Source organism: Artemia franciscana, chromosome 1 (assembly GCF_032884065.1).
Source record: "Artemia franciscana chromosome 1, ASM3288406v1, whole genome shotgun sequence".
Classification (NCBI taxonomy): Eukaryota; Metazoa; Arthropoda; class Branchiopoda; order Anostraca; family Artemiidae; genus Artemia; species Artemia franciscana.
The window spans coordinates 41,076,880-41,096,050 of record NC_088863.1 but is presented as its reverse complement, the minus strand read 5'-3'; the positions used below and the strand labels follow the sequence as shown (position 1 = coordinate 41,096,050).

At 36.3% G+C, this 19,171-nt stretch overlaps 1 protein-coding gene across 1 annotated transcript in view; it reads left to right on the top strand.

Moving 5' to 3' along the window:
- Positions 1 to 19,171, top strand: part of LOC136029697 (maltase-glucoamylase-like) — a 204,610-nt gene that overhangs the window by 114,196 nt on the left and 71,243 nt on the right. Inside the window, exon 17 of the mRNA XM_065708202.1 lies at positions 18,512 to 18,722. Within this exon, the coding sequence (XP_065564274.1) occupies positions 18,512 to 18,722 (211 nt within the window). The remainder of the gene's footprint in view (positions 1 to 18,511; positions 18,723 to 19,171) is intronic.

The window sequence follows — 19,171 nt, the reverse complement described above, 5'->3', positions numbered from 1 at the left end:
TTGTCTCCTTATCCTGGGCAAAGATTTTTTAAAGTTTCAAGACAATCTGAGAAATAAGTTTTCTGGCTCTTTTTGTGTCCTATTTTCCCTGTTTCCAGGCGAACCAATATTCCTTCCTTTTTATTGTATTTTGTGAATCAATGTCCCCATGGCTCGAAGTATTTCAGATATAAGCATCAGATTTTCAATGTTTCAGTTTCAGGTAAAAGACAAGGGATCTTGCCCCTACTCTATTTTCCCCCTAAAATAAATTGCTTTTACATTAAATTCCCCTTGGCCTTGGGACTTAAAACAGAAAGTTTCCAACTGATAAGGGTCAAATATTGTTTGGCCCATTTCCTAACAACATTTCCTCTCCCACTAAAGTGTTTGGTGCCTAATGCAAAAGCACTGATTTTTGACAGTTTCGATCCAGTAGGGGGAAAATATTGGACCATTTTCAAGCTGCATAGTATGGGGAGCCTGTGCCGAGACTAGAATTAACGTTTGGCCGTTTTTGGGGCCCTTTCTTTGGAGGATAATTATTTTCATTCTTTTGTTGCATTTGGGTCCCCGGGGTCCAGCGACTTAAGGATGTAAGTTTCAAGTTGATCGGTAAAAAAATGGCCGTTTTTGGAGGCTTATGCCCCAAAGCTAATTTTTATACTATAGTTTATTCTTAGCCCAGGGACTTACGGTTACAGGTTTCCAGCGGTTCAGAAAAAGTTTTCAGACCATTTGTTAGGCCCGTTTTGCTGCCATTAATTTTTTCCTGTTTTTTTTTCTGCATTAGGGTTCCTTTTGCCCAAGGGCTTAAGATTAATGAATCCAGCCGATTGGAAAAGTATTTAACCCTTTTTCCACCATATTTTAGGGTGGCCATTCCTCTAAATAATTTTTTAATTAATTCCCCGTTTAATTAGAATAAATAGCTCTTTTGGAAATACTAAAAAAAAACTTGAGTGTAGAGATCAAGGTATTGACTAGGGGGCGAACCCCCTCATATACAAAATAATTTCCCTTCGTTTTAAGTTATAATGTTGCTCCTTACTTTCAGTTGAAAAAACTTATTTTTTTAAATTTATTTTCTAATCTTTTTTTAAGTAATACTGGGAAATCCGACACCCCTATTATAGAAAATTCCCTTACCCTGTAAAAAATTCCACCATTGAAACATCCTCCCATGTAACAACCTCCCCTTGACCCCCCAACTAGAAACCCTCCTAAGAACGTCTGTATACTTCCCAATAGCCTATCCTATGTGTAAAAAATAGAAGAGAGTCCGTTTGCCCATTTTTAGTAGTGAGGGTGGCAGTACTTTAAAAAGTACCATTTCTGCTAGTCTTTTCTTCTTCAGCATTAATCAAAATGAATTTTAATGGCGATTCCCTCAAGACGCAGATGTTTTTGTTACTTAATAGGTGTTTGTTACTTAATAGGAGATTGTTTACCTATGTTGAGGATGAAATAATCTCGCGTCACTTGGAAGATTACCTGGTTAAATTACCTGGTTAATATACCTCAGTATTGAATAAGAGTTTAGTGCGTCAACATTGTAGATATTGATCTCGACATATTTTTAGGAATGAATGCTTTTACTCTATTGGAACTTTTGCTCAATTGGAAGGCCATAGCAACCAGTGTCAGGTCCCTAGCAACCAGCTGGTATTATTGATTTTCTTCAAAATGTTGGTGATGATTACATACACCTTTTTGTTACGTAGTAGGCAGTGTTATTGTTTACCTATGCTGAGGGTGACGTAATCTCGCGTGACTTGTTTTACCAGAGCTCACGGCCCGCTAGTCAAATGGGTATCCCTCGGTTGTACATGAGGATGAAGTAGTCTCCCGTTACTTGTTTTGCTAGTACTCAGAGCCCTCTGATTAAGTGGGGAACTCCAAGTTGTAACTTAGGATGACGTAATGTCATGTGACTTGTTTTACTAGAGCCCACGAGGCCCCAGTCAAGTGAGGAACCCCTGGTTGTGACTGAGGATGACGCACAAGTGGGATCTTACGTAATGTTTTATGAGATGCGTTTTCTTCAACACATTTTTTCTTCAAGACGTTTTTTCTTTCAAGGCGTTTTTTCTTTCAAGGCGTTTTTTCTTTCAAGGCGTTTTTTCTTCTAGGCGTTTTTCTGTGAAGTCAGTTTTTTTCTGTAAGATTTTTTCTTCAAGGTGTTTTTTCCTTAGGTAACGTCTATAATTTAATGTCAACAAACATTTTGTCGGCTGTAGGGATTGAACGAAAGACCAGATATTTCCCCAGCGGAATGGTGCCTTAACAAACTGGGCCAAAAAATCTTCCCTTATATTATGTTTCGAGAAATAAATTGTATGAAATAAGCTATTGTCACAGGTATATTCTCTGCACAGTTTCCATATCGATAATCTATGAATTGCGTTTTTCGTATGCATTTTCCCAGAGAGTCCACTAGAATCCTACAATGTTATTGACTGTTGATCTATTAGGCACACCCAACTGTTATATTGTTAGCAATTTTTTGGCGTGAGCTAGACAGTTTAAGTTAGGTATTGTAGTCAGTGAGATGTTACGTAGCATTGGCTTTATATATTCTATTGCGCCAATGATTTTCTTTACTTTGTGCCAATTAAAAAACTAAGATTTTTTGTCAAATAAATAACTCTTGATCTCTTAAAAGAGTGTTACGGAGTTTAAAATACTCTGTTGCCTGATTTCGTTTGGTATGTTCTTTACGTGATGCTAACTAAAAAACGAAGTTTTTTGTTAGAAAAATAATTTTTGTATTTTTTAAAATAGCTATATGGGGTTCGAGAGACTCTGTTCCCTGACTCTGTGTGGTTTGTACTTTATTTGGTGCTCATCAAAAAATGAAGATTATGGTTAAATAAATAATTCGAGTATTTATGAAAAGCTTTACGGAGTTTAAGAGACTCTGTTACGTAATTGCGTGTAGTTTGTTCTTTACTTGGTGCTCATTAAAAAAAAAGAAGTTTTTTTGTCCCCTTTCGATGTAAAAAATAGAATAGTGAAGTCCAGGCCATACCGCCATTAGAATGTGATAGCTTAATGCTCTTCCTGCCACCTTGGCACACTATATGGCTTGCTCATGGCATCCCTGTGATACATAATATGATTCCTAAAGCATTTTCAAACATTTTCTTACAAAAATACAAAATAACTTTATGAACTAAATTGACCATTATTTGAACATATATTGTTCAAATATATTTGAACAATATATTTGAACTTTTCATTTCGTTTTTAGAATATGATAATCCAAGGCAGATCACGCCACCGTGGCAAGATATGGTTGGCCCATTGCTGGCCCTTGGCATACCTGTGATACATATTATCAATCATAAGGCATTTTTCAGATATTTTCTTCATAGAAACTATGCTATAAATCCATTGGTTTATGTCTTAACAACTCAACCCCTCCGTGATGCCCCCATAGCAGTTCACGCTTCTGTGGAAGACTATCACTGAATAATGAAAGACTATAGTAGGATATGGACAGTCCAAGACAGTTCACGGTACCATGGAACACTATGGATGGCCCAGGGCATCCTTTTGATACATATTATAATTCCTAAAGGCATTTTCAACAATTTTTCTTCAAAATAACCCAATTGCAACAGTGAAACAAATTGAAGTTTCATCGTGGAACAAGAAATCTAAAAGACGAAGACAAAGGCTTTTATTGTGCATACAAGTTTTATATATAAACAAATTCACAAACATTATTCAAACACTTTATTCTTAGGACACTGCAATCAATATTATTCAGCTAGGAAACGGGTATTTTCAACTCTAATGTCGTTCCATATAGGATTGTCTACGTAAATGCTGACAAATTCGCCGTAAGTACACCCACGACACGAAAAATGTAACACTGCATGAAAACCCCAACTTTGAATCGATAAATCTATATCAGTTGAGGAGAGGGGGTGAATTGTTAGAGGTAAGCTCAAGGAGCTCATAAGATGTGTCTTAATTATATATTTTGTTAATTTTTTGTTGGTAATAATTTCTAGCAATGATCAACCTGTGTCACTCTATGACTGGCCCGTGGCATCCTCTGGCACCCTTTATCATCCCTAAAGCATTTTCAGAAATTTTCTCCATAAATATAACGTTTTAACTCCATTAGTTTGTGAAACCGTTTATTTGTATATTGTCCATTTCAATCATCAACACACTTCACGCCCCACCGCATGACACACATCATTATTCCTAATGCAGTTTTCAGACAATTTTCTAAAAAAAAACTATAATCTGAAGTCGATCATTTTTTGGCACTCACTGGATGGCTCGTGGCACTCTAAGGCAATTATTAGCTTTTCTAAAGCATTTTCAGACATTTTTGTGGAAAAATAACCTACAAACTGTGTAAAACACATCGATGGTTTAAACTTAAAGCAACATTCCCCACGCCTCAACCAACCCTGGTTCAAGCTCTGACAGCGTTCCCATCACTTCTGCCACCGATTCCAAAGCTTCAGTTCCGTTAGTTTCGGATCCCCCACTTTTGCCTCCCCTGGTTCTACAGTTCCGATTCCACCAATTCCGCTCTGACTTCTGCCAGCTCTAGGATATTTATGTGGCCACCCCGGTGGTACTCTGTGACTGGTCATCGACAAAAGCTACTTTAATGAACGTTTTTGGACTGTTTATTTCTATTTTTGAAGGATAAACACTTACATCTCATTTTGAAAGGTAAAGGTGAAATATTTCAAGAAAGTGTTTGTTAATGATAAAGTTATCGTAACACTGATTGCTAACAACGAGAAATATTTGAATTATGAAACAAGCATTAAGGGGGATCTTGTTGGAAAATTTATGCGTGCGTTGCCACGACAGTAGGAACTTAAATTCCTTTGGATTGCCCAAGAATTTCCATCTTCAAAACTAGGATATGGGAGAGTCAGTTCTCCAGAGATGATGGGGATCAAAAAAAGTGCAAACACAAGACTTTTGGATGATGACGAAGGCTAACTTGTTGCTATTGCTGCCTGTAACAAGTTACCCGCTGACCGATCCTATCACCATATTTCTGGTATTAGCACTCAAAAGAAGACAAGAAGAAGGCATACATCCTCTTTTACCAATATCATAGACCATGTCTTATCTATGTGCCGAAACTCTAACCTATGGAAAAATAATGCCCTAATAGACACTGAACCGCAAGTAAAATATAAAGGACATTGGTAGATCGTATAACAAACGAATATAAAGATGAATTTACGAAAAACAAAGCACCCAGAAACGTTACAAGTACCATCATGGGTTTGAACCCATACAGTCAATGAACCCAATTATATCAATGACGAAACATATGATGAGGCTGTAGCTGAAACTATGTTAAAGGTCGTGTATGACCTCGAAACTGAATAAATGAGATCTCGAAAGAAAACATGATGAAGTATTTTATAGAATGGATTGAAAAACATTAAATTTCTTATGATTATACTCTACATGTCATTACTTTATTAACATATTTTATTGCATTAGTTTTTATGTTACCATTACATTTAGGGCCTGCTAGCAACTCTAAAATTCAGAATGTTTATTCAAAAGTCGAAGATGCAAGAACAGGAATTTTCAGAGACATAGACACTACTACCAGGCTCACATGGAGTGGACAAGAGTCTAAAATCAGCGGATAAGGTTTTTTTTACCAAAGTCTGAGAGAGATGAATCGGGTACATTTTAGAGCTAGAGACACATAAAGTGGGAATTTATCAAAATTCAGCGACAGGTGGGCGGGAATTTTTCAAAAGTCAGAAACATAATATTTTTCTTAAAGAACAGAAAAAGCTATGCATCTGTCCTGAATTTTTCCAAAGAAGAGAAAAAAGCAACACATCAGCTCTGGATGTTACCCAAGGAAAAGAAAAAAGTACTAAGCATGTTCTTCATGAAATAACAGAATGAATCTGAGCAGAACGATCACAATCTGGATTACTCTATTATTCTTAATTGAAGTTGATTGAGTTATCAACATGCTTAGCAAAAGAACTTTTGATAAGGATTCTAATATACCAAAAAGATCAACTTCCCTTCTGATTCTGTCCAAAAAAGGAAAAAAAGTAACACTTCTCTGCTGAATTTATTCAGAGAAGAGAAACAAATCAAGCATACTGTTCTTAATTTTCCAAAAGAAGAGAAAAAAGTTCAACTTTAGCTCTGAATTTTGCCCAAAGAAAATAAGAAAGTGCTATGCCTTTTCTTGATGAAATAACAGATTGAATCTGAGCAGAACGATAACAATCTTGAGAACTCTATCACTATTAATCGGAGAGTGATTGAATTATCTACAAGCCTAGCAAATAAACTTTTGATAAGATTCTAATATACCATAAAGTTCATCTTCTCTTCTAATTCTCCCCGAAACAGAGAAAAAAAGTCACACTTCTCTCCGGAATTTACATGACAACATCCGCATACATTTCGAATAAGATCATCCTTAATGCTTTTTTCATAGTTCAATTATTTTTCTTTGTCAGCAGTCGATGCTACAACAACTTTACTTGAACGCAAACTTTATTGAAATATTTCATCTTGTTTGTCCTTCCAATCTAGAAATAATACTAATCAACAAAATTCAATAAAATAGCTAATGTCAATGACCAGCCAAAGATTACTACAGGGGCAGCTGCATCAAAAATCCTGGAGCCTGTGGAAGTTGGAACGGAATTTCTAGAATTGGAACCTTAGAATTGGGTTCCATACGTGGGGGATCCGGAACTAGCGGAAACAGAGCTGTGAAATAGGTGGCAGAAGTAACAGAAACGGTGTCAGAGCTGGAACCAGGGTAGGTTGAACTGTAAGAATTTTCCTTTAAGTTTAAACCATCCGTTTTAGTTTATAAAAACTAAAGCAAAATGTCTGAAATGCCTTAGGAATGTTAATAGATGTCTTAGATTGCCAAGAGCCAGCGAGGGAGTGCCAGGATGGCTGGGATTGCTATGGCGTATCAAGATCTAACAATGAAATGGTAAGTCCCGCTGTTAAAAAAACGGTGATTAACTTTATATTACAGATTTTTTTAGGAAAATAGCTGAAAAATGCTTTAGGAATAATGAGAGGTGCCGCAGGGTGCCACGGGTCAGTGACGGAGTGACACAAGTCGAGAATTGCCAGAAAATAAAACCAACAAAAAATGAAAAAATACGCAATTAAGTCGCATGTCTGGTGAGCTCCTTGAATTTACACCTAATAACTGACACCCTCTCCTCAACGGATCTACATTTTATCGATCAAAACTGTGGAAGACTATCACTGAATAATGAAAGACTATACTAGGATATGGACAGTCCAAGACAGTTCACGGTACCATGGAACACTATGGATGGCCCAGGGCATCCTTTTGATACATATTGAGATTATATGTAATCTCTCCATTGAGATTATATGTAGTATTGTACTTTAGATGTCGTGGGTACACTTACGGCAAATATTTTTTTAGCACTTACGAAGACGATCCTCGATTGACTGACTTAACAGTTGAATATACCTCTCTCCTAGCTGAATAATATTGATTCCAGTGCCCTAAGAATAAAGTGTTTTAATATAGGGATGTAATAATGTTTATACATTTTTTATTAATAAAACTCGTATGTACAATAAAAGCCTTTGTCTTTATCTATTAGATTTCTTGTTCCACGATGAATCTACAATATATCTCACTATTGCAATTGGGTTATTTTTGCAGAAGAATTGTTAAAAATGACTAAAGAATGATAATATGTATCACAGAAATTCCACGAGCCGACCATAGTGTGCAAAGGTGGCGTTAATTGTCTTAGAATATCACATTCTAAAAATGAAACAGAAAGTCCCACTGTTCAAATAGAAACAATGGTCAATTTAGATTATAGGGTTATTTTTGCAGGAAAATTTTTGAAAATGTTTTAGGAATGGTAGTGTGTTCCAGAGGGTGGAATGGGGAGCATCACGTGGGTGTGGCTTTCGAAAACACAAAACAATGGATTTAAAGCATAATTTTATCAACAAAACATCCGAAAAATGCCTTAGAATCGATAATAAGTATCAGAGGGATGCCACGGGCCAGCCATATATTTCCACAGTGGCTCAAATTGTCTTGGAGTATCCCATTTTAAATACAAAATATAAAGTCCCGCTTTTCAAATAAAAACAATGGTCAATTTAGTTATACAGTTATTTTTATAAGAAAATGGTTGAAAGTACTTTAGAAATGATAATATGTTTCAGAGGGATGCCACAGGCCAGCCACATAGTTTACCGTGGTGGCATGAACTGCCTTGGACTCTCACATTCTGATGGCAGTATGACCTGGATTTTCTTACTTTCTATTCATTATTTTTAACGGAGACAAAAAATCCAAAACTTTTTTTTAATGAGCATCAACTAAACAACAAACCACACGAAATCAAGCAGCAGAATCTCTCAAAATCCTCTAAATCTTTTTTAAAAGATACAAGAATTATTTTTTTAACAAAACATCTTCGTTTTTTAATTAGCACCAACTGAAGAACAAACCACATGGAATCAGGCAACAGAGTCTCTTAAACCACGTAATTTTCTTTTAAAAGATACAAGAATTATTCATTCAACAAAAATCTTTACTTTTTTCATGAGGAGCAAGTAAAGAGCAAAACACACGGTACCAGGCAACACAGTTACTCAAACCCCATGAAGCTTTTCTAAAGATACTAGAATTTTACATTTAACAAGACATCTTAGTTTTTTACTGTGCACCAAGTAAACAACTAACCACGTGAAACCAGAGAAAAGTCTCTCAAACCCCGTAAAGCTGTTTTAAAAGATACATGAATTATCTATATAACAAAAAATCTTCGTTTTTTAATAAGAAACAAGTAAAGAAAATACCACATGGAATCAGGCAGCAGAGTGTTGCAAGCTTCGTAAAGCTCTATTAAAAGATACAAGCATTATTTAATTTACACAAAAATCTTCGTTTTTTAACGAGCACTATGAAAAGAAAACCACACGGAATCAGGCAACATAGTCTCTGAAACCCAGTAAAGCTCTTTTAAAAAACAAAAGAATTACATAATGGACGAAAAATATTCGTTTTTAATGAGCACTAAGTAAAGAAAAAACCAAAAAGAATTAGAATATGTCTTGAACAAAAAACATCTTGAAGAAAAAAGAAAAAATCTTGAAGAAAAAGTAATCTCGAAGGAAAAAAATCGCCTTGAGGAAAAAGCCTTGCTGAAAGAGATGCCTTGGAAGAAAAAAACGCCTTGAAAGAAAGAAAACGACTTGAATAAAACGCGTTGAGGAGAAAACATCTTTTAAAGCATTACTTTACTTCCCATGTGCACACCGTCCTCACTTACAACCGGGGTTTCTCCACTTGACTAGCGGCCCGTGAACTGTAGCCTAACAAGTTACGCGAGGAAACGTTCTTTTCATCAAAAGTAAACAATAACACTCCCTACTACGTAACAAAAAGGTGCGCGTAATCACTACCAACGTCTCGAAGAAAATCAATAACACCTGCGTCCTAAAAATAATTAATAAGCCTTATGGTTTCTAAGGACTCTGAACTGGTTGCTATGCCCTCAAGTTCCAATAGAGTAAAAGCATCCATTGCTAAAATATTCCAAGAACAATATCTACGTTATTGATTTAATGAACTCTTATTGAATACCATGGTAAGTGAACCGCTAGATCTTCAATATCACGGGAGATTACGTCATCCTCAACAATGGTAAACAATCTCCTGTTACGTAACAAGCAACTGCACCTTGAATAAAATCAATAACACCTGCGTTTTGAGGGAATCATCGTTAAACTTTCTCGATATTAACTCTGAAGAAGGAAAGAGTAACGACTATGGCACCCTTTAAAGTACTGCCCCTCTCACTACTAACAACGGGCCAAATGTATCTCAAAATTTTGGCTGGATGATTTTGGGGAACAAATGAGCGTGGGAGGGGGCCTAGCTGCTCCCAAATTTTTTAAATAATTTTAAAAGGATACTAGAACGTATAATTTCAGTTTGAATTAACCGTCTCGAGATATTCGAGGACCAGTGGGTCGTTACAATCATCTCTGGAAAAAAAAATAACAAATGAACACACATCCGTGATCTTCCTTCTGGCAAAACCATACAAAATCCCACACTTTTGTAGATGGGAGCTTGAAACCTCTACAGTAAGGTTCTCTGACACGTTGAATCTGATGGTATGATTTTTATTCTAGGACTTTTACGGGGTGTTTTCTTCTTTTTTCGAAAATAAGGCAAAACTTATTTGTTCGAAAATAAGCCAAGACTTACATATTTTAAATCATCACAAAAATCTGATTCTTTTGATGCGTATCTATTGGTATCAAAACTCCGTTTTTTATAGTTTTGGTTACTATTGAGCCAATCTACTCCTTACTTACTCTTCGTTGCCACGAGCTGTTTGATAAAACCTATCTGTAAGCAAGAGTAATTTGAATAACAGCAGTCTTTGTCTTGGAGGCTGTGACGGTCATGTCATCTTTGGTGGGATATTTGTTGGACTTTCTAACCGTACTGAAAAAACTCACTATCTCAAAAGTTTGATCCGATATTTCGAGGATTCTGAGGGAACGAGCAGCAAAATGGGATTAGAAGGGGGGATGGTTGCCGCCAGGCACTTCTGACCCTTAGAAAGTGCATTAGAACTTTCAGTTTTCAAATTGAATGAGTCTCCTCCCAGCTTCGACTTAGGTTTTCCATAAGAAGCGGTCAAGAAAATAAAATAAAGTACGAAAGACACAAGGTTCGCTACTATGTACAACTCTATAGTGTTGTCTCTGATATATTTAACCAGACGAACTTCTAGAAAAGTTTTTTTGGGAAAGTTCTGGATAATAGGCTCTTTGCTGTCTTAGAAAGCAGTAGGCTCTGAAAAAAATTTCAGGAATTAATGCACAGTCCAAATTGTGTTTGAAGAAGGTATTTTCAATTTCACGGCTTCTTTACTTTCGCTATCCACCTCCTAAGATAGTGAAACAACGGGCGCCTAGAGTTTTTCAGTTAGTTCGTATTGAATTGAGACAGCCGTTTTGCCAGTATTGGGTATTAGTCCTTGTTTTAGGGAATATCTTTATGGACATTTGAAGTGAAGAGTTAATCTCGGGTCGAAATTTCTGGGAAATCTCTTGGAAATCATGGCACCTCGTGACTTTTTTTCCAAAATCTCACTTTGAGTTGCCTTTAAACAAACTTTCCAAAATTACCTATGAAAATTTTATAAGTTTGTATTCTCATATCTATTAATGATTTTTTATATTCTAACCTTAATGGTCTCAATAAACAAACAAATTGAATCATATATTGCTTCAAAAATATTTACCTTTCTTAGCAGCCGACTTAAACTGATCTTGCTAGTTTGGAAAATATATGTCTCAAATTTGACCGTACGATGGAGATTCAAAATCAAATTAGTGGAGGAAAACACAGTTTGACCCATGAAAATTGCATCAGAGCTTTTTTTACACCGAAGTGTTAAGAAAAAGCAGCTTAATCACACTCCTACCCCCTTGAATGGAGAAAATAAGAAATTTCTATTTGGACACATTTTTAGCTTTAGGTGTTTGTTTTCTATCTAATCATTGATGACAAATCCGACGTCCAGTTTTCCTTACCCTAGTATAAATGTTCACCTTCATTGAACAGGGTGGAGGGGAAGTATAGTACGCAGATTATTATTTAACGTATTCATGCGGCTAAAGCATCATTTTATATCAAATAAAGGCTGGTATTGTCGAATGTGAGGTCAAAAAGAAGTTTTCTATCTCTAAGCAGCCTTTAATACGGGGGTTCGCGAAGTATAATATCTAGAAAATCACTTCTTTGATCGAGATCAAAACTTCCGATCAATCAGTTATAAAAAGGAACGTTTAGAACTCAGGCACATCAATCACAAAAAAAAATTGGTTTTAAAGCACAAACTTCAGCTATTTCTTCTTCCTGCTCGTCTCCGTCGTCATCCTCATCTTGTCTTGCTGCAGCGTTAGCGTAAACCGCACCATCTGCAGCAGGTTCGCTGGTGCCAGTGAGGCATCTGTCATAATTAGAAGATAAATATTCCGTGACGAAGAGAGGCACCAGCCCCACTCTTCGGGCCTTAGAGAAACAGACAGTTCTTGCCGCTTCATTAATTGCAAATAGCACCTCTAAAAGTCGTATATTGCGGCAGCTAAAATCGGCGAAAGCCACTTTGCCTGAATTAAAGAATTTGCACTTGCAACCCGCATTATAAATGCTCGCATCTGGACATTCTTCGAAGTTTTATCATTGATTTTTCCTCTGTGAACCAAGCTTTTTCTCCAGCTTCAGCGATCTCCTGGTGATTAAATCCAGGTTTCATGAAGATATTGCAAGCATCCTTAAAAATCGCATCCTTCAGTGATAGGGAAACCCTTGCATGGCAACCGAGTAGATTTTCTTCTCATTTTCTTGATTATTTTATGTCGTACACTCGTCGGTTATTTCCATGTATGTCTGTCTGCATAAACATATCACATGTATCAAGCTTGGCATGGTACAGCCGAAACACTAATAGGTCGGTATCATTCCTAATCAAAGTGGCGGACAAAGATTCAGTGCAACTGACTGCATTTTGTACAACTAAGACATTGACATCCTTCTGAGCATGTAGAACTGCATCATGAATTCGCCAGTCTCTCAGTAAGTAGGTCGATGAAAGGTTGTTTAGTTTTTGGATTTCTCGGAAATTTCTCAGTAGTTTTCACAGTATTCATGTTAAGAGAGTTGAATCGTTGGACGCGAAAAACTTTTTGTTTTTTTCAGCTGTGTGCAATTTTTCGTCGTTGCTGTATCACTATAACAGTAAAAACTATCACTGCCTGGCCGAAATGTTTTGTGACCTAATCTACGCATATCCTGCCACATCAGAGTAAGCGGATCCAGCAGCACAGGATTTTGTGTACTAGTCAGCCACCGTTAGAAGCTCTTTAAGTGGTTGGCAATGTCACCGAAATATCTAGCCTTCAATTTTCATCAGTGTATTTGTCAGCTCTCCTCATCGCCTCGAAGGAACTTAACAGTGATGGTGGAAAAGTACAGAGCTCGGACGACAGAAACTCGTTCAAGCTAGAGCCAATGGTGCTAGCACTGTAGCTACACACTGGATAATTAGATCTTGGTCGACCATTTCTTTCTCGTTATCTATCACTAGGGATGACTTCTCAGCCATCGTTGTACATTTCCCCTGAAAACTCGTTTTTCAGTGTCTTTTACTTCCATATTCTTCAGCATCGTTTCTCCCTCAGACTCTCCCATTGTTTGTGTTTGCTGATGATGAAGCACAGACACCAGTAACCACGCTCAACAGCTGTGGGTCCTGCCTGAAGGGTTCTAGGGGCCTAATGTATCAAACTATCTTTATGATGTCTGCCAGATCTCTAGCCCCCGTCGAAGACATGGTCTCTGTGTTATTTTCAATAGTCAACCCCGCGAGGCCATTCAGTTTCTGCATGCACTCGCTAACTAGAATCAAAGTAGGCATAGCAGACGTTCAAATTGTCCTCTGCAATTCAGTCATGCCGCTGCCTGTTGTCGGACCGCCACTCGTTCATACTTCTAATTAACGTTTGTTCGATCAAAAAATCAAGAGACAGTGCCGCCCAGTAGCCGTCAGTTTCTTCGGATGAACAGGAACTCCTGTAGTGTTTTGTGCTGCTCTGGGTTGTCTTTCTTGAAATGGCAATAAGGAATGGAAACCTCAAACTGAAGGGCAAGAGGTAGTCTAGAGTGCTAGTTTAAAATTAAACTGTTCAAGACTCATATTGAGAGCTCAAAGCTTACTATTGAAGCTCAAAGTATTTACAAACATAAAAATCTGTTCCGGGAAAATTTATCTTGGGCCTTTACCCTTAACTTCTACACGTAAACTTGAGTCAGCAAAGAGAAAGTGAAACAAATAAAAAGAGTTTCGTATACGAATTCTGATAAATTCTCCAAGTTTAAAATTTCTCTGAAAAGCTCACACCCCTCGCCCCCAGAAACCTACCTCTCCATGGAATATCTCCAAGTGGAAAATCCCAACAGTGGAAAATTCACCCCCTCCCCTACCCGCCTGAAAAACTGGTGCACTCTTCCCAATAACAAACAATACACATACACAATGGGCGAATTTTATAACTTATAAAACCTTTTCCAAGGGGCTGTGGGGCATTCAATCTTTGACGCTTAGGGGTACTTCCCTCTTTTTTTGAATGCCAGGCAAATTTTCTCAGACTCTTAGCCTTTGATGAGTAAATCTAAGCTTAACGAATCTTAAATGTTTGGAATTGGCATATTAAGCCAAATATTTTGATATAAGTGCTGATATCGAAATTCCGTTGAAATGCGTCGCTCCTTACTTGCAGTTTGTTACCAAGAACTGTTTGAAATTGAAGATATTTTGAGTCTGGCGCCTTCACCCCGCCTATGCCATGAATCATCATCTATCTTTCATAATAGCTACAATTAAAGCTTAATATTGTTTATCTTAATTATACATCCTTAATCATAATTCAATAATATATCAAGTGCATTTACTTAGTTGAATCAAGCATTAAAATGGATGTTTATATTAATCACTTATATGGTCTTCTGGACTTTTAATGAACGAATGCACTACCATTACTTTCTCTGTAACTAGGAAGTTGAATACATACTTTTTCGATACTTATAATGATTGCCTGTCTCAAAATTTTCACCCGATAGCAAATTTGTCGTCCATGGGACAAAATCGTAGTTTGGTGCCACAAAAATGGCAAAAAGATCTACTTTCCTGTGGCTCAATCTTTTCGGTCTCTCAAAAAGGACACTAGAACTTTTAATTTTCGTTCAAATGAGCCCACCTCCTTATCTTCTAGAGCCGACTGTTCCGTACGATTATCCCTGGAAAAGAAAAAAACTACAAATAAACATCTGTGATCTATCCTCTAGGGAAAAATTTAAATTACACATTTTTACAAATACAAGTCATAAATCTCTACTTTACGGTTCAATGATATCACTATCACACTGATATCAAGGGGGCTGTTCCCCCCTTTTCGAAAATCAGGAAAATTATCTCTGGTCCTTTATTTATTAGTTTGTGATGTTAAAGTTGGTGAAGTTTACATTTTTGGAGTCAGTATAAAAAGCATTTCTTTTGGTATATTTCCATATATATATATATATATATATATATATATATATATATATATATATATATATATATATATATATATATATATATATATATATATATATATATATATATATATATATATGTATATATATATATATATCTATATATATAAAAATAAGTTGTCTGTCTGTGGATCTGTAGATCAGGTGACGTCATGTTTCTGTGTCGGCTGACGTCATGAAATTAGTTGTCAGGTGACGTCATGTTTCTGTGTCGGCTGACGTCATGAAATTAGTTGTCGTCATTTTTGCTTTGACGGTGACGTCATTCAAGTTATATAAGGCATATGTTCACGTAGAAATCTATTAATGTTTAAGTTTACAATGACTGATGAAGATGCTCAAAGAGTCTATGCCAAAAAACTTGCTGCTGATAGTTCCTCGGCACGCTTTCTTTTCTGACTTTCTCTATTTCTACCCCAACAGCTAGTATATATACATATATATATATATATATATATATATATATATATACTAGCTGTTGGGGTGGCGCTTCGCGCCCCCCCCAAGCCCCCACGCGCGCGTAAGTCGTTACGCGCCATATTAGTTACGCGCCATTGTAGTTCTGTCCCTGTGTCCCACCTGTGAATATAGATAGATTTATATATGTGTTTCAAACTACGTAAAAATTGCGAATATACAACATTCTTGGCTTTCCCACTACTGGGAGCTTTCCGTTTCCAATTGCCAGCAATTGATCTGAAAATGTTTGACCAGAGTCATCGTTTTGCAATCGGACACGCATATTTGTAGTTAATTTTGATATTTTTACGTGTGCCCATAAATTAGAATTTTTCAGGGAAGCATTCATTTCGTCTGCAGGAGTTAAACTACGTAAAAATTGCGAATATACAACATTCTTGGCTTTCCCATTGTCTGTGCATATAAAAAGCCGTATGTACTAATAATGACGTGATATGCAAACGCTCTTTTTACAAACAAACAAACATGCATACACACAACTCGTTTTTATATAGATAGATAGATAGATAGATACAACACAAATTAACTGCGTAAAACTTGCGAATATACAACATTTTTCGCTGTCCAATTGTTGCTGCACATAAATAGATTGTCAGGTTTACCGACCCTCGAACATGCAACGTACAATTGTCCATGGGAAAAACAATCAGTATTAAGATCTATACCACATTTTTCTAATGATTGACCTTGAGCTTTGTTAATGGTGATTGCAAATGCTAATCGAATTAGGAATTGCAATCTTTTAAATTGAAAGGGCAGATCCGTTGGAATCATGGGAATGCGAGGAATAAGAACAGCCTCACCCTCAAAAGGCCCTGTCAAGATTGTGGCCTCTATTAGGTTTTCCATTGTTTTTTTTTACGGCAAGTCGCGTGCAATTGCAAAGCTTTGGTGGGTTGATATTTCTAAAAAGTATTATTGGTACGCCTATTTTTAGTTGTAGCACGTGTGGTGTAAACCCTGAAAGATCTATGGAATTTAAAAATTCAGATGGATAATTAACCGCTTCATTTGGTTCCAAAACTGTGTCGACTGACTTGTAAAGGACTGCCTGGTCTCGAATCTTGGTCAAAACAATATTGTTGATTTCGTGGACGTCTATATTTTTGGGTGCGAGAATCGCTCTTTCACTAAGCCATTTATTATTTTTATAATTTTTTAGAATATTCGGAAATACTTTTTCAAACAATTCATTTTTGCACGTCACTAAATTACAGAAATCAGCAGGTAGTTGTATACGTCCTGAAATTGAGTCTACTGGGAGCTTTCCGTTTCCAATTGCCAGCAATTGATCTGAAAATGTTTGACCAGAGTCATCGTTTTGCAATCGGACACGCATATTTGTAGTTAATTTTAATATTTTTACGTGTGCCCATAAATTAGAATTTTTCAGGCAAGCATTCAATTTCGTCTGCAGGAGTTGATCTAGGTATTATAGGTAATGTTTGCCTGAAATCTCCCGCAAGCAATATTAATGTGCTGCCAAAGAGTTTCGACTTCCCTCTCAGAGCAGCTTCCTGGGGTGTTGCCATTGTAGGTTCTTCAGTCATTTTACAATTAGAAATTTCTCTTTCAACGGTCTTCTTACAATTAAAAATTTGTCTTTGAACGATATTCTTAAAGACCTGTGTCCTGGTCGTCATTTATATTCCCTGTGTCCCGGTCGTCATTTGTGTCCCGGTATCCCAGTCTGTAATTTCTCTTTGAGTGTCCCGGTCGTTATTTATATTCCCTCTGTCCCGGTCGTCATTTGTGTCCCGGTCTGTAATTTCTCTTTGAGTGTTTTTTCTTTTTAGTATTTTTTAGTTTTTTACATTTTTTCTTTTTTCAGTTTTCTTTTTCTTCTTTATTTTTCAGCTTCACTATGAAATACATATCGCCGAACCTTTGTTTTTTTAACTAAAATCTGGTAGGCATTGATGACCTTATCCAAGTCAAAATCCCAAACCCAATCATCATCGCTATCATTTTCAGTTTTGATATGTTTTGACTTTCGCTGTCCAGGTGGATCTTCATCTAACTGCGCGGTTTTGCGTTCTTTAGCCTCAAGCCTGTTTCCTTGCTGTTCTTTTGATTCCTCGGCACGCTTTCTTTTCTGACTTTCTCTATCAGAAGCAAGTTTTTTGGCATAGACTCTTTGAGCATCTTCATCGGCTTTTGCCATTGTAAGTTCATCAGTCATTTTAAACTTAAACATTAATAGATTTCTACGTGAACATATATGTCTTAAATATCTTTAATGACGTCACCGTCATAGCAAAAATGACGAAAACTAACTTCATGACGTCAGTCGACACAAAAACATGACGTCACCTGACAGACACACAGACAGACAACTTATTTTTATATATATAGATATATATAGGTTATCGGAATTCCTTTTTTACTGTGTGCTTCACTATTAACCCGAGCTGTCTCTTACTTACAGTTCGTTACCACAAACTATTTGATGCTTAATTATTTCCCTCTAAATCAAACAGTATATAAAATACATAAATGAATTTGCAAGAAAAACGTCAACAAATAAAACAAAGCATTGAAAAATAGGTTCAATAACTGAACAGATTAAAATACCTGAAAAACTAAATGTTAATCCTAATTTAAATGCTGGGAAAAAGGGAAAAGGAAAGGAAAACGCATAAAGAGAATATTTCCAGAATTACGATAAAAATTATGTATCTTGACCATAGTTAATTGAAACAGCTCTTAAATTTTAAATCTCAAAACTAACTCAGTGTTACTAAAGCATATATGACAACCAAGTAAACCTTACGATGTTTGAAATGGCAAATGCAAATTGAAGAAAAATCGCAGATTTGATCAAATGAATGACTAATATATATAAAAAAATAAAATGATTGTTTCTTCCAGGGTAAAAGAATTGAAGTAACTGGAGAAACAGTGGTTTTTTCACTGGAAGAAAGACCGGTGATAACGATTCGGGGTGGGAAAATTATACCAATTCAAAGACCAGCCCTGAATACTGATATTTCAAGAAACAATCCCATGGGGCTAATAATTGCATTGGGTGACGATGGTAAGGCTGAGGGTCGGTTCTACTGGGACGATGGAGCTGAACTGGGTAAGTTAAGTTTCCTTTCTTATTTATTTATCTTATTCTTTAAGGTCTTGAGAGCAAATAAAATAAAATATTAATATTATAATATTAACAGTAATATTAATACTAACATATAATACTAATATTAATAAATATTAAAACTCTAAGAAACAGAACTTTGATGCCAATAGTAGCACCAAAAGAATCGTATTTCAATGCTAATTTTAAATATATAAGTTTCATCAAGTATAGTTTTACATATCAAAAGTTACGAGCCTGAGACTCGTAAGTCCTATGACCTCCCTTAAGGTCACTGAATCTTAACAAAATCACACCATCAGAATCTACAAAACTCCTATCTACAAAAATGTGGAATGTTGTATTTTTTGCCAGAATCACGGATAAGTGTCACGGATAAGTGACAGATCACGGATAAGTGTTTATTTGTTTTTGTTTTTTTTCCAGGGGTGATT